The 26,869-nt window shown below is 47.4% G+C and overlaps 1 protein-coding gene across 1 annotated transcript; it reads left to right on the top strand.

The window, feature by feature from the left end:
* Positions 1–778: 778 nt before the first annotated feature.
* LOC8043950 (carbonic anhydrase 1) lies at positions 779–26,536 on the top strand. Its single transcript, XM_029978597.3, has 7 exons — positions 779–1,357; positions 17,586–17,783; positions 20,751–20,869; positions 21,231–21,326; positions 21,641–21,755; positions 21,835–21,941; positions 24,645–26,536. The coding sequence occupies exons 1-7, from the start codon at positions 1,201–1,203 to the stop codon at positions 24,777–24,779; spliced, it is 927 nt and encodes a 308-aa protein (XP_029834457.1). The 5' UTR covers positions 779–1,200; the 3' UTR covers positions 24,780–26,536.
* Positions 26,537–26,869: the final 333 nt, after the last annotated feature.

Genomic DNA, 26,869 nt, shown 5'->3' with positions numbered 1-26,869 from the left:
GCATTTGGACGGTAAACAAACGCACAAGGTGCACAAATAGCGGACGTACTTGCACGCCGTATACTCGCACGCAACGCCACTCATCAGGAATCTTTCTCGCAGATAAAAGCGTGCTTTTCTTTCAGTCTCCGCAAAATTTGACGACGTAGTCACGGGGTGTTGCGGTGTTCACGCAGTAATAGAGAGGGGGCAGTCGTGGTCATAGTCAAACGCGGCTCGTAGATTAGACGCGAGCACTGCGTGAGCACTTCGTTTGAGCTCGTGTCAATCAATGCCTCGACGAGCACTCGGGTAGTGGCTCTTGTCCAGTCACTTCAATGCCGGGAATAGCCGAACCCTAACGATGTCTGAACCTCAGCGCGTGTCCTGTGCTTTGCCAACCCCAGCGCGTGGCCGCTTGTTCCGACTCCGGCTTGGGGAAGTGGGTGAATTCACGCTTCTTCCTTATAAATGCGACAGCGATTCTTTCGGCACCCCCGGATGAAAAAAACGAAAAAAAAAAAGCCATCGTCGCCGTGAGACGCGCGTACGGCGCGTTGCGCGCTTAACTTGTATGAATGAATTGGAATGTCTTGCTTGCGGAGAGCAGTCGAACGAACCGCGCCACCGAAATTCGCCAAGCGGCCGCAGCCAGGATAGCGGCGCTGCCGGCGCGCAAGAGCAGCGCCATATTGATTGTACTCTCGAAACCGGAACCACCGGAACGCGCTGACGTTGCCGTCTTGCCGTTGCCGGCGCCGCACGCCGCCGCGCGCCACGCTGCCGACGCAATAAAAAAGAAAGAGCTCCATTTTCCGCGTTTTTTAGCCGTCGCGTTCAAGGCCGCTTGGGAATCTCGCGGAGAAAACAATCGGTGCGGGGATAAAGAAGTCGCTTTCCTTATCAAGCCGCACGGTTGACGACGACAACAACCGGCGCAACAAAGGGGCATGTGGCCGCGGAGCTAGCTGGAGCGACCGTCGATTCTGCGTCAGGAGACGCGGGCGGTTGCTCCCCGGCGCTGCGGGCGGGCCTGCGCCGTCGCGCCTCGTCTCGCGAGGGTGGTGAACCGGTATGGCGGCACCGGCTAGTTGTGGTCGTAGCTGCGGACCCTATCGCCCTGTTGTCGGGATAACGTGACGCCTCGGGAAGCGGAGAGTTGCATCGGGCGCCCGTGAGTGAGCCTGGACCGTTTTGCCGTTCGCAGGATCGACAACAAGCATGCCGCGGTCGCCGTCGTGTCTGCGGACGTTGTGTGCAATGCGCGGCGTGACGCTTGACGTTGCCGCCGTCGTGAAACGTTTCGTATCAAATACACCACCGGTCAAGCTTCAAGCGTACCGCCGAGAACTCCACCGCCGTAAAGTCGTAGTCTGCGGTGAGTTGCCCACAGCCACTGGCTACCCGGGGGGATTGGAGTAACTCGGAGGCGGAAGCCGTCGCTTGCCGTGGGAATTTAGGGCTAGCTGGGCGCCGGGCCCGCGTTGGTGACGCTGGGTTGACGTGGATTGTGCCTTTGTTAGTGGAAACGCGTTCTTGGCATTCCAGCTAGCGGTGCGGACGGGAGCTGCGATGGCGCGTCGCGTCATGGAACGCATGGTTCTGGCGAACGTCCAACACGTGTGTTTCGAGCAGGCAGCGGTCGCTGTTGCAGTGTTGCTCTCTGTCGTCCCAGATTTCCCTTTCCTAGAGACGAAACTTCCCCATGTTCGCCAGGTCCCAGCGCATTTGTCGGAGTTTGTACGCGGGAAATATGATTTGTTTAGCGACGACTACACGCAGGAATGTCACTGAATGTAAAGCGTTCTGTACGCTGTCAACAGCAGTTCAGGCTGCAAGCGCATTTCCTTAGTTTGGTACTGTTTCATATGTGCCCACCCAAAGGGCGAGCACAACGCAATAACTGGATCGTGCGACCGACTACAGCGATTCTTCCTAAATTACTTTTTGTCTCATTTCCCTTCCGACATGAACTACCTGATATCCAGAAGAAAAAAAAAATCCCCAGCCCCCCCCCCCCCCCCCCCCCCCCTCTTTCCTTATTGAAGCTTTCGAAGGTCAATTCCTTTTAATGAAAAAAAAAGAGATATACACCAGCCAAAAGTTTAGTTTTGGTGACATGGCAAATATCGGGCAACGCTTGGGCCGTAACGTCATCCCCCCCCCCCCCCCCCCCCCCCGGCCTGTCCCATAAATCCGCCCCTGCTGACATCGGCGCATGATTCAATACCAGGACCAGGCGGCTTTTTTTTATATATATATATAATTGCGCATTAGTCACCTAGCTGTGTTTGGATATTTGTGTTTGTCCATTGTCCCCCTTCTCCAGGGATCATTATTGTTATTCTTGTCCAGCTCGCTTGCACCCTTGCATTAATTGCATTATCACGAGGGAAAATATACTTCGCTTGTCCCGTGACGGACACACTATTAACAAAGATTTTTTTTTTTTTGCACTACTGGTTCTTGAATGTTTGGACTTCGGCAACTTTGACTGAAGATGGTTGAACTGCAGAGCAATAAGGAGTCCAATACAGTGTATTTTGTGACTCCACACACTCTAAAATGAACATTAAAAAACAACGTGAAGGCAATATACAAGTCCCCCCCCCCCCCCAACTAAAAAAAAAAAAAATATATATATATATATATATATATATATATATATATATATATATATATATATATATATATATATTTTTTTTTTTTTTTTTACCGCAAATATAAGTTGCGTCCCCGAACGCTCATTTTCCGGCCAGGTGTAGCGCTAGATACCAGATACTAAAGTTTCAGAACTATGATTATAATGCAATTAAATGCAAAGGTGCAAGCGAGCTGGACCGGTATCTCAGTCAAAGTTAGAAGTGGTTTTCTGAAAATTTCCGTGGGAAAATGGGGCCCGTTTTCGGTAACTAACGCCATTCAGCTCCATGTATTCGACAGCCCTCCGTCGGCCGCCATTTTCCCGTCTAAAAATTCAGAAAATCACGTATAACTTTGGAACAAGATACGATATCGGTTTGTTCTGAAACTTTGGCATCTGGTTCCAACCGCACAGTTTCTACAGAGATTCGAACTTTCGTGCACCGGTTGCTGTCTCGATTTTCAAATGAGCGCGCAAAAAGGCGGACTTTCACTGAAATAGCACAATGAAAAGACAGCGTTTCCGTCAATATTTTTTGGCGAACCGCTACAGACCAAGATAAACGAGGGAGGTCAGTTCCTGTTGTCAAGAAAAGCAGGGAACAACCAGCCGAGAAGGCAAGGAAATGTATGGTTTGAGCGCGTAGTCATTAGTTCGCCTGTTCGTAGCTTTTTGCAACCGAAAGGTAGCATTTTGCGTTTGCCAAGAACGTCTGAATGGTTGCACGACCGTCCTTGGCAACGGGAGCTGATCAGCAAAAGTATCTGTGTGCGTCGTTTACGTGACTTACTCAATTCCTCACCGTGCGTAGCGCAGTAATAGTCCATGTGGAATCGGGCTGCAAAACAATGACGTGTCATTAGTATAATAATGATGTGCCGAAAGTTATTTTTTTTTTTTCTGGTTGCGTATCTGCGGCAGGTCGTTTTAGCGTACTTAGTTCCTTTTCCGTGTGATTGCTATTATTTTAAGTATAAATCATTATGCTGCAATACCTCCGTGTAATGTTTTATTGATAGTATTGAAATTGACATGCTGCGCATATGTGTATGCTTGTATCAGTATGCGCGATGGAAGCGTAACTGAATTATTCAGCCAAAATACTTCGAATGTCTAAAATAATTTGTTCTAAATTATATTTTCACGCCATTTTAACTTTCACCGTTGAACTGTTGCCTATACGGACTGGGTCATGCCCTGTAATGTTCTTCCGGAATCTTTTCTGAAGAAATAGCCGAGAATACTGTCGGTGGTCTCGAAATCGTTTATAAAGTAACGTTGGTGCTATACACGAACTCATCTCTGTTACGTCACGGCGCGGTGGTGGCGCGTCGGTCGCACTTCCGGTCTGGGGCTGTGGGCAGAAGTCCCCATGCCAGACGTGTATTCCTGCGTTGTTTTGAAAGGAACCAGACAAAACGCCGGGACTGGGGCCGAACCAAAAGTGTCGAGAAAGGTTTGAAGGTCAGTTTTCATGCGCTCGGTTCGTCCGAAAACGCGGATATGTCCCGTGAAAAGGGAAAACCAGACGCCGTTGGACCACGATTGCTTGGGCGGGAAGCACTTTGGGTTGAATTCACGGATACTTGTAGTCATCAGATTTATTTGTTTTGTTCCAAAATGAACTCCGGAAAACCGTCAAGTTGTATGGACCACCTGCGGACTACGTTCAGTGCGTCTTCAAGTTCAAACGGTCGCCTAATCGTTCGAACTGTCGTCTGCTCTTTCAAACGTTTCTGCTTGTCGTCTGCTCTTTTAGAGGACACCGGCCCGTAGACCAAACGTGGGCCCGGTACTTGCAAGCGATAAGAATTAAGTGCAGGCCTTAAAAGACTTAAGTTTGAAGGTTGGTATTGGTAAGCAGGCTCGACGTAAACAGTAGATACAAGGAGATGTTGATCATTGTTACCAGTGGCCATCACCGACTTGTTATGCCTGATTCACTTGGTTAGATTCTGCTTGCGATTTTCAGTATCGACGTCGACCATCTCAGCTACGGTTCACGCTTTTGCAGTTCGAGCGACGTCGCTTCTGAAAATTGCGAGCGAAATCTCATCATGCGAATCAGGCTTTAGCGTACGTTCTGCGGCGTCCACGCGGAATGAATCGCCGCATGTCAGACGATTCACGCGAAGTTTTGCGGTGTAACGAGCCTCGTTAATTTCGCTGACGCTGCTCAAGTAGTCAGACATCGTTAGGAGGACGTGGAATCAACAGTTTCAACGCGAAAAAGAGCGCGGGGACTCACACCGGCGCCGACAACATCGCATTTCAATGGTTTGTTTATGGGCGACGGCGAGCTTTTTGCCCACACCCCCATCGCGCATGCGCGGCGCCGGTGGCCTCCGCTAGGGGCGCTCCGGGCGCTCCGGTTTGTTTGTAAACATGAGTTGGTGTATACTTTAGTTTGAATCCCGGACAAAAGCTTACCGGACAAAAGCTCACCGGACAGAAGCTCAGCGGACAAAAGCGCACCCATTTTTTCACAGACCCGGACAAAAGCTCACCAGGAGAAAATCCCATTCTATCCAAAAATTCCGCACAGCTTCCCAAAGTGGTCAATTGTCTTGTACTTGTCCTCAAAACCCAACTCCCGTTTCTTCAAAATATTTTTTTTTTTAAATTTGGCAACTCAATGATTTGTATAATACACTTTTGCTTCAGTTTTCCTTCCACATCACCCTCAGATAATACTTAATTTCAAATACATTTACAACGCAGAATGAAGGGTACAATATAATTTTCTTAGCCATTCACCCACTTCAATTATTAACCTGAACCCCAACCATAGCCTCCTCCCAACCATAGCCTCCGTATAGAGGAGGCTATGCCCCAACAAACCTATTCATTAGTTATGAAGGGACTTATCAGCTCCACTCTATTTCCGGTGACCTATTATTTTTTTTTCCAAAATCGTTGCTTCTCCGCCTGTTATGGCTTATCTGTCGACACCTTTGCATGGGATGGGGGGTAGCAGTTTTCCTGAAAATGGTGCAATGTTCATCGCGTCCGCACTTTATCCCAGCCCATGATTCGCCCTGGTAGCCAAAAAAAAATAATAATAATAATAATTAGGTGAGCTTTTGTCCGGGTCTGTGCAAAAACGGGTGAGCTTTTGTCCAGTGAGCCTTTGTCCGGTGAGCTTTTGTCCGGTGAGCTTTTGTCCGGTGAGCTTTCGTCCGGTTACCCTTTAGTTTATCTTACGTCAGAGCGCAGCGAACGCGACGTGCTCATGGGCCCAGTCATGCAACGCCAAAAGTGCAACGTCACGACATCCATCATCTTACTGTTCGCGTGCAAATATCGGCCATGCCAATCAAGCGCAGTGAACTTGCTTTGACTTAACGCTCTTAGTATATGTGTCCGTATTTGGTACGTTCATTAAAACTTTGACTACACTTTGACTGTTATAGTCGGTTACAAGTCAAGAGGGTAGGAGAAGCTCCTCCCACAAGTGTGATGCGCCCGTTTCAAATCTCTCCGCAGTCGAAAGAAGAGTTCACTGGAAACGCTCCTTGTTCCGCTTCAATGGATTCCCACTTGTCTCCGATCCCACTTTTTAAGAAAGCGACCTTTGTATTCATCGGAGAGGGAACCGAGCCCCTGAAAGCAGCCTTTGTATCCATCGGGGGGGAAGCTAATCCCCGAAAGTCGTATTTGTTTCCGTCGGTGGGGGAGAACTCTAATCTCCCTCTCGTGGCTTCCACAATGCTAAGTCAAAGTCGAAAGATAAAGCAAATATGTACAGAAAGGCAACACCCTCCTCGCGCGTTGTCCGCGACGTCACGGAAACGGTGGGACGCTATGCGGAGGGCAAGTTCGTCTGCTTCTTGCGCAGGGGGTAGCGGTGACGTCAGAACGCCGAGCCCTGATTGGCTGATCGTGACCCCCTATCTGAGCGTCGTCTGCTCCTTTGCAACGTCGTCTGCTCGTAACGTCGTCTGCGTCTGTCTTACCTCTTCTGCGACTTTCGGAAGTGCAGAGGCCAGATTCACGAAACGATCTTATGCCAAAAATGTGCGTAAGACAAAACTTGAGAACAAATTCGTATTCACTAAACGAAATTTTCGTAAGTTTTGCGCAGGTTACGACGAAATCCTACGACAGCTCCGAAGCTGCCTGACGCGCTTCTTACGATAAATCAGCATGGCCGACAGCGTCGCGGTCGCGACGATCGACGGACGCTTATTTTTCTACGTGCGCTTCTCACGCGTCCCGACTTCAAGCAGCAAGAAAAAAGTAAAAAGTGCCTGAAACAGACCACGACGAACAAGAGCGCTGGATCCACAAACACCCGGGAAAAGCTCCAACGGCGACGATTCCACCGAACGCGACGAAGCGAGTTCCGCAGTTAGGCCTAGCAGGCACTCCGCGACTCGGCGACCGTCTGCCCACGACCGGCTGGCGTGCTGAATGGAATATGCCCGCGCGACCCTTGTGAACCCTTCCCGTATTATTCTTTGATCGCTGACCTCAATTTTAGATTCAGAGGTCAATTTCTTAATCTTGTTATCTCCTTGTTTCCCGAGGCAACGGTGACGCTCGCAGGTGGAAAAGCGGTGAATCTCCGACAGACGCAGGAAAGGTAAAGCAGCCATCGCTTTGACTAGCAGACGTAAAGCAGACGACGTTAACTGCGCCAACCCGCCGACGCCGTTAAAGAATGAGGGGTCTCGCCGCACACGAAAGGAGGGAAAAAGTATTTGGGAGGGAACTTGCGGCCACTAACACGCTCACTCTCGGTTCTTAGCAAACAAACCTCGACGCCTCGGGACACCTCGCCAGTGAGTCCTTTGACTTCCCTCCTTGATGCGCGTCTGCTAGTTAGACAAAAACAGCGTACCGCTCGAGTTATTTCGTCTGCCCTCACTGAAAGGCGAAGTCGAGCAGGCTCGTAAAGACCTGCACTTCCGAAAGTCGCAGGAAAGGTAAGACAGACGCAGACGACGTTGCGAGCAGACGACGTTGCAAAGGACCAGACGACGCTCAGATAGGGGGTGGCGATCAGCCAATCAGGGCTCGGCGTTCTGACGTCACCGTTACTTCCTTTCTCATGCGCAGAAGACGAAAATGAGCCCACTTGCGAGGCGTATTGGATGCAAAGGTGGCGGAGGGATATCGGATTCCCTTTGAGGGGCATTTGCCGCTACCTTCTTAACCTGTAACTGACTATAGTGAAACTAAGAATAGCATTCACGAGTTTCCAAAAGCATTCCTACAAAACCAGCTTCTTGTTTTAGAGCCAATAAAGAACAAAACACACCCGCTCAGAGTTGTGGCCTTGGGAACGAGTTTTGAATAGAACCGCAGGAATTAACTTCCGTACAAGGGCGTGCTAGCGTTAGAGCTCGCAGCTGGTTCGTTTAGCTGCGCTTTCATGCGATACACTTGTAGGAAAGTTTCGTGAAAAGCTGAGCCCATGTCGAAAGAGAACCGAGACAGCGAAAGCTAGCTACGAAACCTCCCGCCAGAAAGCCTCGCGTAAGGCCGTCTGTCTGAAACAGGGGCGGATCCAAGGGGGGAAGGGGGGGGGGGGGGGGCGACGGCCCTCCTCCCCCCCCCCCCCCCCGCCCCCAAAAACGAAGTTGACCCCCCCCCCCCCCTCCCCCCTTCTCGGAGGGCAATTTGGCATGGGCGTACCCGCCGGTGCACAAGAAAGAATGGAAGAATAGTATCCTTACAAATTTTCCGCCCCCCCCCCCCCCCAAAAAAAAAAAAAACGGAGTTCTGAATCTGCCCCTGGTCTAAATGAACCCATAAAGGGATCAACAGTGTGCCATGGCTAGACTAACAGCTACTCGGCGCTTTCTCAACAACGCGTTTGTGCCGCGGCTCGCAAGTCAAAATTCCGCCAACTTCCGCCCCCAAAAACTAAAACAAAGCAAAACAAAAACGCGCCCCTTTCGTGACTCTACGCTGCCGCCGAAAGCGGAAGCTCGTGCGCGCTCGATATTGCTTGGGACTAATCAATTCCTAAAAGCGCCCAGGCCCGCATCAAGATCGCAACCCGTTTGCCAATCGCTTCCCGCTATTTGCACTGTTTATTCATACTAAGCACAATGGGCCCGCTGCCCGCCCTCCGGTACACGCACTTCGGCCCGGCGTCACACAGCACAACAAACTCAGTGTCAAACTTTGGAAAACCAAAGAAAACAAGAAAGCCATCGTTGGCAGCTTTGGCTTTCCATGTGCTTTGAGAGCCCGGGACAACGGTTCCTGCCGTGACAATCGATGCCCCCGCTTATCGCGTTCCGTAGCACAACATGGGGAAGCGGGCCCAATGTGGAAAGGAGAAACACATCATAGATTCCTCCCTCCTTTGGGGTTTCGTGTCGTAAACACAGACTCCGAGGAAAGGCCGGTCATTGGTCATTTCTTCGGCAGCCGAACATTGTCGGCCGGTGATGGCTGCACGCCCGGGTCTTGACGACGCCGACGGTCGTTCGTCGGTCGCAGAACACACTTGATCGCTCGAGGAACGGTCTTGTCCTCTCGAGGAGCCTCAGTCCGTTGGATCACTGGGAGTACTCGTGACGTTCTCACTGGGTCCCTAAAAATCGGGTCTTTCAAAATTCGGTATTGGTGAGCCGTTCTTTTTCTCTTTATTTAGTTTTTATTTGTTTATTTATTTTTGTGAGGCGTGATAATGTTTGTAGGTTGAATGGAAGGATTGTCACGCTGGCGTTACGATCCAGACTAGAGAACCGCACAGTTAGTGGCCAAGGTGGTATTCAAGCGATATAAAAGAGGCATTTTACTCCGTTTTCGGGACTTGTATCTTTGTATTCACGACGTTAAGAAGTAATGGTTCGCTGGAATTATCACCCTTTAACTGACCCCTTGTATCAGCTTTAAAAGTTTTTTAGTTTTTTTTTTTTTTTTTTCTACGACTATGCTAACTTTAGCGTCATCCGTGAAAGGCTTCCGCCTTTTTTTTTTCAGTTTTGATTATCTACGTTATTCAGCACTGTTTAGTTTTTCGCCTAGTCATATGCCCAGGGACAATCAGGAGCGCTGGTTATCGCGTACAAGCGTCTGACGCCGCCCTTCTCTTTTTCTTAGTCAACTTGATCAGGGTACCAGCAGTAACCCTGCCGTGTCCCCAGATGTGTCGCCGCTATCGGGCCACTCTCAGCAGCTCTGTTCCGAGTCGTCCCGAGCAGCGCTGACGGAACCACATAGGCGCGTAGCTTCCCTCGTGATGGGTTCGTCGTGCTCGACCGGAACCTTGCTGCCGGCCATCGTCGCATCCCCAGGCGAGGGGCCAGCCTGGGGCGCAGCGGTGTCGCGTTGGTCCACGGCGATCGACCGGGGACCCCAGGTTTGCGAGATGCCTACGCTGACGGTGGACCCAGACACCACGAGCCGAGGTTTGCTTGACACGTGCGAACGCACCTTGCATGTCTTCGCTCCGTGGACACCTGCACTGTGTACCAGGCACGGATTGTGTGTGCAATCGCTTGTTGCGCAAACGGGCTTTTTTTTTTTTTGCAAGTTTGTGGCTTTACAGTGATAAGATGGTGGCGGCATTCTGCTGGCTTTTGGTGCCCACTTGGCGCCAGGGCACTACAGCGAAATTCAGAGAGATCGCCCACCCCTAAGTAGTGATACCTGGGTTCAGGCGATGTGTATGTGACAGCACCATCGACTTCTTTTGGGGGAATTTGGTGGAAGGCACTCAAACAAACAAAGTTCTTCGTTATTTTAACTAATATGAGGCTCGTGGCGTAAACTAGGCAGCTAGTCTATTCAGTAATGCCTTTTCTCTCAGAAAAAACAGTTAGGGCGCAGGCGAGCTGGTGTAAGTTTACCATTTTTTAGACCACCTAAGACTGGGTGGAAAAAGCACGACGACGTCTCAAGTCGGCATTTTTTTTAGGGGTGAAAGGGCGGAGGGGGGGGTCGGGGGTCGTTTACCCAAAGTTAGCCTACCCTACCTTCTTCATCCCATTTGGCCTCAGCAAGAAAAAAGGGAAACGTGTCACGTCACCCATGAACAAAATCAGTTTGTCCGCTAGATTTAGCGGGAAAATTTACATCACGTGACCTTAACTCGAATTCAATTTCCCGCTAAATTTAGCGGGGCGGTGACGCCGACGGCGACGCCGCGAAAACGGGCGCCTATAAAAGCTGCGCCCTAAATTCGTAGTGGACGTCCATGTTATCCGCGTACGCAGCTTCAAAGTGAAAGTAAGCGCGCGAAGGGCGCCCGTGATGTTGATTCTATGGTCGAGCCCTCTGCTCTCCGCTTGCGTCGCACTGCTGACGTCACCTGCCGCGAAGGTTGCGGAGCCGTCGCAGGGATGACGTCACGAGCGCTCTTTGCTGGCTTAGTTTCGGTTTGACTTTAAAGCCGTGTAAAGGGTGACACTTCTCACTCCGCACTGGCCACTACGAATTTTTTTAATCAATAGTTTGCGTAGCGGCTAGACCATAATGAGGTCGGGCGTAATTCTCCCAACTAAATCCCCCCCCCCCCCCCCAAGAAGAAATAAAATAAAAGGATAACTAAACCTCGTTAACCCATTTTGCCTCTCTGCTAGGAGGCCATGGCCACCAACGTAGCCTCAGAGCTAGAAAGAAAGAAAAAAAGAAAAGAAACCCACCGCAAGTTTTATATTGTGAACTTGCTAAACGGCATAATTTTCGCGAATCGCCTGCAATTCGCGAAAAATGGGTCCCGCGAACAATTCCGGTAAAATGTAAACAGATTGGAATTTATATTGAGATCCCACGGCGTTGCGAAAATTAGAACCCGCGAATTATTCCAAAACTTCATCTTTGACCTAAATCGCGAAATATTGAGTGTGCGAAAAATAAGTCGTTTACAGTACAAAAGATAAATTTCCTATACGGGATTTCCGCTTTCTAGAAAAGCCGATCACTGACTTAGACGGAGTTGTTTTCACAGGCACGTGCGCAGATTACTTATGAATCATTTTGGGGGCTGTTGCCCGTCGTCGGCGAATCGCAAGCGGTATCGTCGGCACGTCGAGGAGGTATGTGATGACCGCCGTCGCGCCGAAACCTTCTCATCGTGAGGTCGCATCGCAGTGTCAGCTAAATTCGACCCGACTACATAAGGGGAACGCTCTGCTTATGAAGTTTCTCAGCGGGCGAAAGGTCAATTTGAACCGCTCAGTCTCCCTTTTGTAAAATACTGCATATGTGCATAAAACCTGCCGATCGATGCGCACATTCCAGGCATTATATATCGGAGCTAATAATCTAGAGAATGTATCGAACGTAAGAGGAGGGTTATCGTCGTAAACCAAAATCGTAGCGCGTTTAAAGACTCGGGAACTTGGAAACTTTTTTTTTACAACCAATTTAGTTTGAGAGAATGTGGCGAAGAAATAACGGCGCACTGAACTTAGAGCGAATTGTGAAAACTTCGCTATTTTTTGTAGTGTCGGTGCTTAAAGATATTAAGAGCGCTCATGAGCTCAGCATGCGCTGGTCCGCCGATTCTTCAAAGCCTGGGAGTAAATGCCGTTTAAAATGCCCTCGAGACAGTGCTATACTCCTTCTCATACTAAGATGGACTAAAGCCCAACGCTACAAGTCGCCGGGTCCAATCACGAGCCTGTTAGAAACCACGTGGTATATTTGCTCGGAATTGCGCCCTGTACTTGTGCACTATTGGCCCTCACTCTCCCCCCCCCCCCCCCCCTAACTTCCTTCTATAACGCCTACACACACACCGTCGTATGTATCAGTGCGCCAATACGCGTCACGCGGAGGCAAGTTTTTCGTCTGCTTATCGAGCCCTCACGGCGGCTCCGTCTGCTTGCTACTATGAAATACTGAAGGGAGCCTTCTGAAATACTGTCTGGAAGCGATGTAGCCAAGAGAACCCGGGATCAGAATTTGTGCCCATCAAGAAATGAAGATGAGTCAGATCGATTGTTCAACACGAGAGTAGGGGATGCGGGTCCGGCTACGTACACACAGATGATATTGTTACGGCTAAGGCGAAACGGCTTAGTCAGAGTTGCCTGCCCGCCCTCCAACTTCTCCAACATGTAGGTAGAGAGGCTTAGAGCGGCAAACAAAAGTGGCCCCCTCTGGCTGCCGCCATGTTGTACAATTAAGAAGGAAGTGGAAGCTCCTCCCACCCCTTTCCACTTCAGCGGAGCGAACGGTGGAGAGGAGGTCGCCTTGGTGACAGGAGCTTCCACTTCCTTCTTGACCTGTCACCGACTCGTGACCATACCAAATCCTGAGGTTTTTCCCCAAAAACAACCGAGATTTGTATTGCGATCGCTGTAAAAAAAATATTAGACTTTTTTTTTTTTTTTTTTTGTCAATTCTGTTAGCCCTTGAGATAAGTGTCTAGCTCCGATAAAAACCCATAATACAGCACCGCGGCCGACGGCATCTAGCGGAGCCATCGCGATGCTGCCCGAGTTTCTGTTGGAAAAGCACATTTTAGACTTAAAACGAACGGAACATAACTTATCTCTTTGTTAATTAAAATCTAGACGTAAAACTATAAGGTCACGTGTCAAAAATGTGCAACATGGCGGCGGCCGGGTGGGGGTCACTTCCAGCTGCCAGTTTATCACTTTAAGCACCTCTAGCTCGTTTGAAATATGGCCATGAATGTTTATGAAACTAAATACCCTGTCGGGGAGCAAATGTTTGGATAACACCGGAGCGGCGACCGAATTGCATCGCCACGCTCCCTGACGGCGCGCCGCCTGCAGTCAAGACCTGCGCAGGCGCGTCCTTTCTTATCCGCTGGCCTGGGTCCATATCACATGATTAAATAACGTGACAGTCTGCGGCGGCTCATTACAAAAATGTGAACCAACTTGGCCCACCCGAAAAACGCCGCTTCGCGGCGGCCGACTATTCGCTAAAGTGTCATTCGGTGAAACGTGGGCGTTCGCTAAAACGTCATTCGATCAAGTGAGTGCTGGCCTGCTCGTTTGCTCGCTTCAACGCGACGCGCACCTGTTTCGTGATTCCACAATCTTCACTCATAGCTCTGGACAGCAGCACGGGCAGTTCACGCGACTGGGCAACAAGTTAAAAACAATTTTTTTTTTTTTTTTTTTTTTTTTTTTTTTTTTTTTTTTTTTTTTTACGGCATGTTGAAAGGAAGTCGCTTGGTGGCGATTTCGTTCCGGAGAATCAATAGTCCAGATGCACGCCAGAAATAAAAGTGCAAGAAAAAATGGTGCTGGCCACATATTACTCGGAGCACCGTTGGTCGCCAAGTGTGAACTGCCCGCGCCGCAAAGCACGCGGAGCTCGGTCGCTCGGCCGCTGTCCAGTGCGATGAGCAAAGATTGTGGAATCGCAGCTCAAGTTTTAAGCAGCGCCCCTGGCGAGGAAAATCTGATATTTCTAGGTCATGTTTCAGTTGTGTCATTTCAAACGCCTTTTTGGTTCCCGTGAAGAGACGCTGACCAGGCTTTTGTATACGCACGTGGATCGTGCACGATGGGGACGCTAGGACGCAGCTTCGCGACAGCATTAAATGGTCGCGTCTCCTGGACGCCACAGCGCCCCCTGGCCGAGTGAAACAGGCATATTGCCGTTTTAATCAGGCCGGAGCGCGTCGCGCTGAAGCGAGCAAACGAGCAAGTGTGCGCACTGCGCGGTTCTCGACAGCAAGCGGCGCGCCTTCAGGGAGCACGGCGGTGCCATTCGGTCTAATTCGGTCGGCGCTCCGGTTTTATCTAAACTTTTGTTCCCGACAGTACCTTTACTTCACCAGTAGAAAATAGCGCGCTATAACTATAGAGAACCATATGCGTAAGGTTAGTGCTCTTCGTACTCTGCGTATCGGAATTTCTTTTGCACACTCTTTTTGCAATGCGGATGCAAGCTTTTCCGAGGTATACGCTCTGCCCGCCCAGCCTTCCTTCGGGCCCTTGTTCATTGTAGGGTGAGACGTCGACGTCTCCAATATTAGGTGGTACTTCAGATATTCTTTCAAGACGAGGAAAATCTGAAGTTTGGGGCGTAATTTTCTGCAAAGATGAATTTTAATATTTTTCTAGCTTCTCTAGACCCTCAATAAACTTCTACATTAAAACGGCGTTATAGTCACTTAATTGCACCTAGATGCGTGAAAAGGGAATGTTGAGGCCCTTAGCAGTCTGTCGACTCCATTTCAGCGTTACTTGGCAAAGGGGCGAAGGCCTCTTTTAACCAGTCGGAAAAAACGGAGGGAAGCAGGTGGTAGCACTCGCCGGCAGGAGTGCCCTCCGACCACCATGACCCCGACGGTGCATCCTCATGTGCTGGGGTTTCCCCAGGAATTGAAATCAGGGAAGGGGGGAGATTTAGAATAGAGGAGGTCGTAACGAAGTAAGGGGTTGCCTTCAGAAAAACAGGGCGGTATACGCCGGATCAGATGACCCCTGATTTCCCTACCCTACCCCTACCCCTACCCCCCCCCCCCCCAGGGGTGTGTAGGGAAATCAGCGGTTTTGTGATCCGGCGCTCATCGACTCGCTGGGACAGTGGCTTTGATTTGCCAGCGGATCATTCCAGTCATCGCCTTCTGCGAGCCGCCATCTTTGCCTACTGTGCTCTGGAACGCGTTCTGAACAGACGCTCTCTCTCTGCGGGATATCAGACGTGGTGCGCGCGTCCAGTGACTCGGCACTTTTCGCTTGGAAAGTCGCGTGCCGAAAGTCAGCGTCGAAAGTGCAACGTCACTGCAATCGTCACCTTTTTCAGTGGGTGTGTTGTCGCCTTCTAATCCAACTAAACACAAAGTGTGCCGTGACGTTGCGGTTTTGGTCCGCCATTGTGCAGGGATTGCAAAGCTGCCAACAGAGGGCAATCCAATCTTTCGAAAGGAGTCTATTCCGGTAATCGCCTTTTGAGCGATATCAGACGCGGTGCGCGCCTCCACGGTCAAGTGTCATTTTTCGCCCGGGTGATAGCGCTGCAAAGCCAACAGCTTTTCAAGTTCTCCCGTTCGACCACGCGCCGTTGGGTTGTTACCTACGTGCCCATAAAGGGTATTTAACGGCGCTCACACGTGGTGCACGCGGCAATCATTAAAACCCCCCGCTTACCTTTGTTCGTTCGTTTATCGGTACTGTCAGCCCGTCGGAGACTTACAGGGGTGGGTGACAAAGTACAACAGTGAAAAACGTACACGAGTCACCATCGCAAACAAAATCGAAAAACTAAGCATACTTGATTCCTTAATTATTTATTTAGTTTGGATATTGTGGACCTATATGGCGCATTATGACCGTCGGAACTCTTGCGCCATAAAACCCGCAAATAATGACCATGGAACCTAAATAGACATATTACGTCTTCATAGAAGCGAACGCTTCATAATTCCGTGAACACAAATCGAGCAATAAAACATTACGCATACAATAGAAAAGAAAACGAAACGCTGGATAAGCCGTGTAGATAATGCTATTTATATTGCGCGGCTACACCATTGCATTTAATGAGTGGCATGAAACATTTTCGATGCTCCAGAAATGCGCTGAGTGACATGGATGGCACGGCGCGGAATCTGATAGCGCATTCCAAGAATGTAGTTTGCTGCTGCTTCGTGATATTATTTCTTCAACAAAGGGTGTATGAACTTTTAATTAGGGATTGTACGTGCCGCAGCACATCAACGTTCCACGAGAAATAATGCACAATACGGTGGTGCCGCGCGGAATCAACACCCACGCGCAATGATGGCCTTGTCCCCCGCGGTCGCGGCGTGTGTTTATTGTCGCAAACGGCACGCGATGCAATCGCGCCCGCAGTGGCGTGTGGCTTTCGAAAACGGAACTCATGACTACTAAAACAAGCTGCCATCCAAGGTGTGGTGTGCGTTCAGCCATCCGTGCACTGCATCTGCTCGCGGGAAATGAAGGTCCAAAACAAGCTGAGTTCGCTTGCGCGGGCCGTGATACACTCCTCCGCTCTGATGCGTTTGTTTGCAGCCTGATCGGGCCCCCCGGGCCTTTGTATGTCATCATTTGATACGATGCCTCTGTTGACCCGCATCAACGATTGGGTATCGTTGCAGCATGATGCGTGTGGCAGTAAGAGCAACTTCCGCCGCGGACACTCGTTGGGACTCCGTCGGCTTGTTTGCGGGCTCCCTGATGGACCTCGTTCTCGCGAACCGTTTCGATAGTGCGGCCTTTCGATGGCTGCCGGCTTCTTCCTCCCCGCACGAAATTGAGTCGTGCGAGGCGTGGCCTCGACCGAGGCTCGTCCCGGGGAAACACCATCATCGCGATGGTGAACGCTGCTGAAAAAACGATGAGGCCTAATGGGCCCCCTCGTTGTCGTAATGGGGCAGTGGCATGTTTGGATTGCACTGGTGGCCCGTTTGGCGTGTTCATGTTGGGTCTCGTGTTTTTGCTTTGTTTTAAAGTTGCGTTGTGGTTGCAATTGCGGTCGTGAGAGTCATTGCCTCCCTAAGTAGTGCAATAGAGCGAGCAAGTATATGGAGAGACCGTAAAGGCTATTGATTTCGCTTGGAGATAATACTCGATTGTGTACACACAGGACGAGGCGCGCCACATGGGGCACTCGTGTTTCGGAATTGTTCTTCCTTATTTTACTCGTGGGTGGTTTCTTCCGACGCTCTGTTTCTATGACGACGTTGTAAAGCGATGCGATCGGGTTGCTTCAGTAGGCGAAAGATAAAGCGGGGGAAATGTATCAACAAATATTATTACCTGAGAGAGTCAGTTCGCGTTTTTGTGACAGTCGTCACCACACGATCCGAAGGACGTCTAACTGGATTGGGCTGGGAAGTACTGCTGTTATTTTATTATCTGAATTTAACACATCATCTACGTAATGTATTAAAACCTCGAAATCCCGAATAGATAATAAATTCGTATAAACCTTTTTTGCGTGCGTGTGCGTATATGTATTATGAAGCGTCTTGCAGAGGTGGTGTTCGAAGCAGATTTTGTTGGAAAGCACCGTGAGGATTGTGGACGGGCTTTTGTGTATGCAGGTCCATCGAACTGGTCGAAGATCTACCCCAAGGCCGCGGGAGAAAAGCAGTCACCCATCGACATTGTGCAGAAGAATGTGCAGTCCGACCCGTTCCTGGCAGAGAACCCACTCCGATGGAACTACAAGGGCCTGCATTGCACGAACTTGCTCAACACTGGCTGTGGCTGGAGGGCCGACGTGACCGCTCAGGGCCCGAGTGAGTCACATCCCACGTCACTATATCTGTGCTGGGGGTGAGGTCGTCGTGAGACTCAGTGCTGCTACCCAGAGTCGCTCCGATTCGTTCATGCTTTCGTGGCAGAGGAAACAAAACTCCTCAAAATGATAACATAGATTTTTTTTTTTTTTTTTTTTTACTTTTTGCAATTAAGAGAGCGAGATCGGCGCTCCCCTCACTTCTTTTTTTTTTTTTGCAAGTACCGGTTAGTGAAAGAACTGGGAAAAGTTGCCAGCAATGGTGTGCCGCCTCTCGACGTACGTGCGCAGTGCTTCGTGTGTCCGAGAGAGAGAGAAAGAGAGCGAGTAAGAGGACGACATTTTATGCCCGTGGGGGGGGGGGGGGGGGGGGGGGGGGGGGGTAACTTAGACGGAAAAGGTCACAAAGCTAATAAATTTTGTGACATAAATGTGATGAATTGCTCTATGAGCGCGAGTCTGCTCAATATCACGCCGAAATACCATTTCCACGAAGAATTGCGCCACACCTGCGCCAGCAAAGCAAATGAAGAGAAAAGAAAGTTCTTTGATTGAAGTGTGCGGCGGTACAGCACGCACGGCGATTGTTACAGAAAACGAAACTCCGACCGTTGGGCTTAGCATGAAGTTCGGCAGAACGGTCGAGTCAAACGAATGGTGGCAATCAGTTCATCGAACGACGTTTCATCCACAAATCGTTTCGACAAATCGTTTCGTCGAGAGCTCAGATTAGCTTTTTTCTGTAACAAGCCGCATCAGACTGTCGCGGCGAAGCAGCGTGTACGGGTGGGTCACGTGGGTCAACATTTTTGTAATGAGCCACCGCAAACTCGCCGCCAAGCGGCGTAAACGGGGCAGCCGGATGGGTTAACACGCACCCCAATGATACACGCGCGACGAAATGTCCTTACAGCGTGCAATTCGCGTAACGAGTGCTGATGAAACCTTCGTGTCGATGAAGCCTGTGCCCATGAACATTCCACGAAACGATAGGGACCTAAGCCAGCACGTGCGAGTGTTGAGGACGTTTCCGGGACGCTCATGCTGCGGCGCTTATGTCAGCCTTATTATCTTTACTTGTCTTTACTGCTCCGCACCGACGCGCGTGCGTCGAGCTTCACCGTTTTACACCAGCGCGCTAGGAGAAGCGGCTGATGGGCGCGATGGGCTCGGATAGTATGCTCAGAGGTGGACGTAGGTATTTTCAGAGAGAGAGAGAGAGGGGGGGGGGGGGGGAATGGAGGGAGGGAGGGAAGGAGGGAAAGAAAGGGGGATCAGCGTATCATATGCTTGAGCCCCCCACCCTCGTTTCCTGGCCATAAATAATTACACGTGCAGAATTCAAGAAAGGGGGGGGGGGGGGGGGGGGGGGGTCGGTCGGTCGGTCGGTCGGTCGGTCGGTCGGTCGGTCAGGACATCCGGATCCCCCCCCTCTGAATCAGCCACTGATTATGCTAACTACTATTTTAGGTCGATATCCTTCGGTTACAATTGTAGGTTCAGCTCCGACTTTAATGAACCTTTCCGAGAAAGAAAAAGCTATATTTCAATGAATGAAGTAGTTCCCATGCACCAGCAGTTGCAAAATGTTTTGTCTTTTGCACTTTTTAATTTTCGTAAAGCACCAGCAGTCGCTGAACTCGGATTAAACCCTGACTCCAACACTGCTTGTGCTGCGAAGTAATGTGCAGTGTTGCTTTCAAAGTACATATGCAAGTTTTCGCAATGTTTGCGGGTGACTGTTTTTGCAATGCACAATATTAGTGCAAGTTTAGCTGGTTCATATAACACATAAATGTTCTAGCAAAGATGTGCTATTTTTTCCGGCATTTTTCACAAATTGTATTAAAAGGTTAAATAAACCACTGGCACTTTTGTAGGGGGAGTGGCAGGATGCTTCTTGGTGCACAAGATCAAAGGAGCAGACATTTCAACCATTTTTAGAACCTGCAGAAGAACCAACTTTGACTTGAGCCTTTTTTCTAAAAACAAACAGTTCTGTGTTTTATTTTTGTCCAGTTTATTATTGTTTATGTACTTATTAAAAATGGTAATAAATGATGTTCCTATATCAAAGATGTAGACAAAGATTGTCTAGTTCTGTGATCTTTATTTAGCTATATAAGATTTTTTTTTTCCAAGTGACATGCTAACTTATGTTGGCATCAGCTCCAAAAGCATCAGTAGCTGCTCCAAACCAACATTCTGCCTGATACAAGACATATTACAAATGGTCAAATGGTGCTTCCATCTTTGTGTTGTTAAAAAAAAAAAAGAAAAAGGAATGTATTGTGAAGGATGTGCTATCTCTTTAAGTTTCAGCCTCGAGTCTTGGGGCAAAGCCAGATTATCTGATAAACAATAACCTGCCTTTGAACAAATAATTAGCTTGTAAGTGTTTTATGCTATGCAGAGCCTATTTTTTATGATAATTTTATAAAACCATACTATTCCCCCTCCCCCTGTACTACATACATTAAGAGATTAACATTCACAACTACAGACCGTAAGTTTGTGTTTCACTCGAAATAGAGTTTGCTGCTAAGATTATGGGTGTTTTTTCAATTATTCATTCTCTCCAGGAAAAGACAAGCACTTTAGAGTGCCTCAACAGAGTAAGTACACAGCACAGGCAAATGACTGACTTCGGCCGTGTCGTTCTGTGTTTTAGTTTGTTGTCCGCATCCCCCGTCTTGTGTTTACGACTATGCCGAAAAACTTTGTTTTAAAACATGTCAGCCTTTCTTTTTCAATACATATTGCCTTGTTCCAAGGACAGAAAAACGAGTTGTAACAACCGGCGACATTGTAACGCAGGCACCTGTATGTTGCGTTGCTTTGACCTTTACCCCACGCTTGCACTATCACTTGGACGGTCAGTTCTTATTCAAAGCCTGTAACAATTACTTAGTTTGTCACGTGTTGTGCATGGTTGTAAGTGGTGGTCCTGTGTGTGCTTTTGTTACAGATATTTCTGGGGGGCCTCTACACCACAACTATCAGATGGTCCAGTTCCACAGCCACTGGGGCACCTGCAGCAAGATGGGAAGCGAGCACACCGTCGACGGGGAACACTATGCAGGCGAGGTAGATAAACTATGCCTGTTTCACTCCTCTTCCATTTGCCCACTTGATCCGATGGCCCAAACAAAAAGGCTAATTTCTTGCAACTGTTCTGGAGCCTATCGATTCCTCCTTAAGTGAATCCTAAAATGATTGGGCACCGATAATTTGCCAAGTTTAAATTGTATGTAAATTGTACCTCCAAATACAGGAGAATACAAGAAATGAAAACTATGATCCTTCTTTATGTAGACAGCATGAAGTGAGACATTTAAAAAAGGTGCAAGTTGTCCGTTGTCTCCATGCCGATAGTTTCATGCATTTAATCCCGTAAATCGTTTCAATGGAATTTATTTATACCATGTCTCACATTCTCTGTTTCCAGTTGCACCTTGTCCACTACAACCTGGACATGTATTCCAGAGCTTCAGAAGCAGCGTGCTCCGATAAGGGACTGAGTGTTATCGGCATCTTTCTTAAGGTGAGAGGGACTTTCTTTTATTTCGTCCTTTACTCTTGTTTAATGCAACCTTTCGAGCTTTGCTCAGGGTGAGAAGCATACTTGTATGTATTTGTTATGGTCCAAGAACCTTTTTCCTCAGATACTGGCAAGGACAGCTTGTGGTAATTAAAAACATAGTTTGAGGCCTCTTTGTTACCCCCAAAAAAAGGTTATTCTTGCATGACCAGCTTTTGACCACACCAGTATTCAATAGATACTCCAAAACCACTTTATCGTCCCTTTAATTTTGGAGTTTTAGTAGCCAGCTTCTCATGAAGATCAAACCCTCGCAGGAAGGACAGCCTCATGAAGAGTTGCAGAAGATCACGGATAGCATGAAAAAGGTTATCTACAGAGGCGACAAGTGTTCCATAGATCAAGACATTGACATTGGCTCACTCATTCCTAGTAAGCATCATTTCTCTTCCTTGTGCTACTGTATATATTCACAGAACAAGTTTAATTTTATTGTCTCCGAACCCCACAGAAAACAGTTCTTATTGGACATATGAGGGCTCACTGACCACTCCTCCCTGCTATGAAAGTGTCACCTGGATTGTGTTCAAGGAGCCTATTGAAGTGTCACAAGAGCAGGTATGTGCTGCCCGTATCCAGTATTATCTAGTATACTAGAACAGATTCAAACCTTTTGATTGCCACACGTTTTTAGTTTGTAACAGAGTATGTCTCGTGACCTCTCTATCTATAAATAAATAATAATAAAATAGTATAAATAAAAACTATAAACAAATAAATAGGGCAGTAATATAGCAAAGATTTGAAATTGTTTGCAGAGAAATCTCAACACCCAATAGGAATGGGCTTCAAGTTCCTACCGTTTCTCGATGTAGCTGATATGTTATAGGTGTTTTGTTAGGTTTGTCTTTGGCAATATTACTAATAACTTTAGTAACCTTATACTATTTAGAAAGAATAAAGCAGTGATGTTATTTTTGCGATTCTCCACACACGGGATGCATGCAATTAATTTCTCCGTCAGAATTGTCTGCTGCCAGAAAAAAAAAACCTTTCCTTCCCTCCATTCCATCTCACTCTTCTCTCCTCTCCCCAAAGGAGCAGGTCTCAAAGCTAATCCCCACAGAAAGGAGAAAAGTCTCTCCTGAATGGAAAGGAGGAATTGAGTTTCCTTCCTTCCGGGTGCTTGTCAACCTTTAAAGAGCAACTCCGGTCGAAAACAAAACCAAAATAAATTACTGGTATCCCTTTACTGGCACGAAATATGATCACAGCCGAAATACTACGTCGGAGTGAATCCACCAATTCCACTAAAACCGATTTTAAAGATGTGACCTGCTGCTCTTTAGCGGGTGGCAGTCGGGTTAGCTTTTAGTCAAGGATCACTGGCACAGCACCTTTGTGCCGTCACGTCGCGGTGGAGCTGCAATTCATTGGTTGTACCGCATACCGCAGCACCACGATGACGTCGCATCGCGGCTGTACGGCTGATGACCAGTTTTGCCATCCCTCCAGCAGATAGTTTTGGTTTTGCTGTAGCTGCCCGGAACCAAACTTTGAGCTGTGATATTTATAATTAAACAACACAAAGTATCGAGAGAAAAAGTATACCTCGTAATTCAGGGACACTGCCCGAGCTGAAAACAGTCATAATCCCAAAGTCAAAAATATTGACCGAAGTTGTCCTTTAAGAGAACCATGAAATATTTTCGGCTTTTACTAAATAGTGCCTTCAATAAATTGACTATTTGTACAACCCAAAACAGGAATTCCTTTTTGCCTTAATGCATTTACTTTTATTAAAAAAAAGAAAACTGATTGTTTTATTTTTTGGCTTACCAGTAAAATGAGCAATTATTTGTGTTGTGATGCCCATTCTTCTGACAGAACAAGTTGTCGCATGTTCTTGTGCTAGCTTGTGATTTGAATGTTCACGATGAAAGACAGCGCGAAAAACGCAAGCATACAGAGGACACACAGGACAAGGCACTGACTATCAACTTTCTCATAATGAAAAGCACCCTTGATCACGTGGCTGTGATCAAGAATGTGTTTTTCATAACGAGAAAGTTGATAGTCAGCTCCTTGTCCTGTGTGTTCTCTCCTGTGTCCTTGTGCTTTTCGCACTGTTTCTCATCATGAATGTATACCAACTAGTCTAAATGCCCATCCTAGTAAATGAATGTTCATCACAAGTTTGTGCCTGGGTTGGCAATGCTTATACTATACACCATTCTAATATTTACAAGTCCTCAGCCCAGCGTGCGATCTCCTCAGCCCAGCATGCACATGTCCATCACCTCCGAAAGCGAGCAAATCACGCGCTATGGGGCACTTACACTGAAAATGGAACCGGCAGCACTTTTTTTTTGCAAAGATCTATATTTGGGGAAAACTTTCTGCAACATTTTCAAGGAGTATAAGGTACTCCTTTCTTTCGTGGTTGTCGTTTGGAAGCACTGTTCTCAACGTTTTAGAGGAGGAGAGTGCACACACAGCTTTAATCTGCGCTCGATCTGGGCAAGAGCAGGCATTTCTATATTTTTGACTGCATTGCCACAAAAAGTTATCCCAGAGTATAGCACATGCTGTGCACCATACATTGCAGCAGAACACAAAACAGAACCCAACAGATTGATTGTTGCCAAGTACAAGCAGAGTCGTGATAAAGTGCTCAAGCCATATTCGGCCATGTTACATTCGGTTATTTAGAACTATCCGAAAGCTTTCCAAAAAAGAGAAAGAAATGTAGTCGGCTCTTACTTTTGAAACTTCAGTTTCCTTGTGCTTCACTAAGAGATATGCAGTTAGTAAACTTTTAACACAAAATTGTTTGGTTCTTTTAAATGATTAGCAAGCTAATTTTTTTATGTTCAAAAAATTTTGTCAGTTATATGATATTGCCATGTGTAGTGGAGTTAGCAGTGCACATGGCCATCTGTAAGCTGTTGCACCAGTCGGATGTTTTTCGTTAGCAGACGGACGCTGCAGATAGGGATTTCGTGTTTTCGATTTCTAACTTTTTACTCGGGAAGTTAGCTCGGTGAAGTTTTAATAACCTTAATGCACATTCTTCGATCACATCTGTATGAAATCTTAGTTCGATACGTTCAGAAACCGATTTATGCGGTCCCTTAAAACAGCCATTGATCCCTTTGCTTCACATTGTACATTAAAATTGGATACAAGTTGCTGCTCTCTGCCTTGAGTGGTAGGGGTCTAAACGAGGGGAATACTACTTTTACGAAGGTTATAGCTTTTTCCTAGTAGGGTGCTTTAAAGGAGTGCCATGGTTCAAAGCACTGTTTCCTCTTTCTTTAGTTCGAGGCATTCCGGGAACTGATGTCGTACAAGGAGGGGGAAGGCCCCAAGGCACCGACAGACGGCCCCATACTCAAAAACTATCGGCCACCCCAACCTCTGATGGGCCGGGTTGTGCGGGATCCCGCCAACTGAGCATTTTCCCTGGACCTGCAACTGCGCTGGCAAGAGATGTCGACACCTGTCTTCTGCTCACCTCTGCTGCTTCTGTTATTTCATGCTTGTTGCCCATGCTTGACCTCCTTCACGGTGCCAGCAGACACTCCAAGGATGCCTTGTGTAACCTGGGTCTTTCTGTGCGTTTTGTTTTTAGATGCTGAGCCTACTTTTTGTGCATCCTGTGGCATAAAGTATGTATTCATTTAGAGGTCTTATGTCTTGGCATAATCTAGCCATTACAGACATGTTCTGTTTGTTTTGCAAATGGGGGTGGCAGTTCTTTTTACTCGTCTTGCAAGTTTTTTTAATTTTTTTTTAACCTTAACCAAGCAATGCTATGTTCTTGTCATTCATTTGTTCCAACATTTACTTTGCTACTTGATTAGGTTTTATGCCTCCAGAACTCTAGTCAAGGTGGAAATATAGTCTGTACACTGTAGAACAGAATTCATGTGACATCTCACATGCCTGAAAATTGTCCATGTGTTTGTAAAGCATTTGCTATCAGGTAATATAAGGAAACATTCTCCGTGCAACCTAAACTCTCAAGATAGGAGGTGGATAGTGGCAGAAACTGTAGCAATAATGCATCAAATAAAGCTACCTTTGTTAATTACAATTTCAACCTTTCAGTCCTGAGCGTAGCATTACAGTAGGATCACTAGAACAGCAGAATTCCAAAGCTATTAAATGTTGCTATAGTTGCACGATTGCTGTTAGCAGTACTAGCTTCTGCATGCTTAATGTCTTCCAGAGTTGTAACAAAAACATTTGTTGTGCACAATTTCAAAACATGACGCATTGTAAACAGTAATGGAAGTGACATCTGAGTGCACAAAAAGGAAAATTGTTTTTGTGCAAGTCTAAATGCTTGTACAAACAAGTGTTGTGGTGTATATACACATGTATGTGTGGCACCGCAAAGTATGGTTCCATGCTCTGTGACTGCTTATGTGAGATCTCTATTGTGGTTGTTCATCCAACAAGTTTATTAAGTGTTCATTTGTTGTGTTGTTCATCCAGACAACTCTATTGGGTGCAAACCTAATATTCCTGTATGCAAGACCCTTGGCGCATCCTTTTTTTTTTTAGCTGTTTGTGGCTCTGAGAGGTTCTATGCATATTTTTCTATGCCTTTTGAATAGAAAAAGCTTCAGTGCACAAATTTCAACAATCCTGTTACTGTGTGCTCAACAAGAGCTATGATCAAGTAGTTGCCTTGTGTGGGGCAAATGTGTTTGAGGTTATGCAGAATGTGTTTGTGGGAGTGTTAAGAAGTGGTCTTTCAGGAACCATAGTACAAGACTGCATTTACAAGCTACAAAACAAACTGCATCGAACTATAGTTACCTGCCTTGGAAGCTTGAGTGTGCATAGTTAATTTTCAGGGTAGTGTTTAGAATGTACCTAAGGATCCTAGGGATACAGCTTTATGATATAGAAGCAGAAGACAGCTAGAATGTATTGTGCAAACAAATGATAACCCATGAAAATCATCCCCCTGCTGGATAATTCTAGGAGCGACATCCTGTTTCCTGTGTAATAAAATATATTGAAGTTTTAAGCTATGTTCATGGGAGAGAGGTTCTGTTGAAGCCCAATAGCAACAGGAATGCCAGCGTAGTGTACTACAGATTTGTTTTTAACCATGTGCCTTTAATTGAGCAGAAACAGAGTATTTTATGCAGTTACCTGTTAAGTTTCTAATAAAAAGTAATGTTACCATGGGATTACATCTGTGCAGTGTTTTTCTTTAAATTCCTCTATAATGACCCTTCCCCCCCTGCCCCTACAATATGGTGCACCCCTCAATATGGTGTTTGTGCCTTCAGTGTTTTGATGTTGCTTCTGAAGAGCACAAAGCTTGCAAGTTTATAGAATGAAAGGGTTGACCATAGCAAATTGAAACAGGTCCACCATTACCATTCACATTTCTGGGATCAGACCTGCACCCTTGAATCACAGGTATTTGGAAGTTCACAGGCAGTCGACAAGCTTACTACAGTAGCCATTTTAGAAATCGGGTGGTGTACAGGAGACGTACAAGATGCTTGCATGACTAGTGG

Source organism: Ixodes scapularis, unplaced genomic scaffold (genome assembly GCF_016920785.2).
Source record: "Ixodes scapularis isolate PalLabHiFi unplaced genomic scaffold, ASM1692078v2 PGA_scaffold9__187_contigs__length_104089568, whole genome shotgun sequence".
NCBI classification, from domain to species: Eukaryota; Metazoa; Arthropoda; class Arachnida; order Ixodida; family Ixodidae; genus Ixodes; species Ixodes scapularis.
Note: the sequence above shows the minus strand (reverse complement) of the source record. Positions and strands in the feature narration are given on the sequence as shown.

Coding starts and splice junctions, on each gene's coding strand:
- LOC8043950 (XM_029978597.3), top strand. CDS start 1,201: ATGCCGCGGTCGCCGTCGTGTCTGCGGACGTTGTGTGCAATGCGCGGC. Junction 17,784..20,750: donor CGTGACCGCTCAGGGCCCGA/GTGAGTCACATC, acceptor CTTTTGTTACAG/ATATTTCTGGGGGGCCTCTA. Junction 20,870..21,230: donor GGGAACACTATGCAGGCGAG/GTAGATAAACTA, acceptor CTCTGTTTCCAG/TTGCACCTTGTCCACTACAA.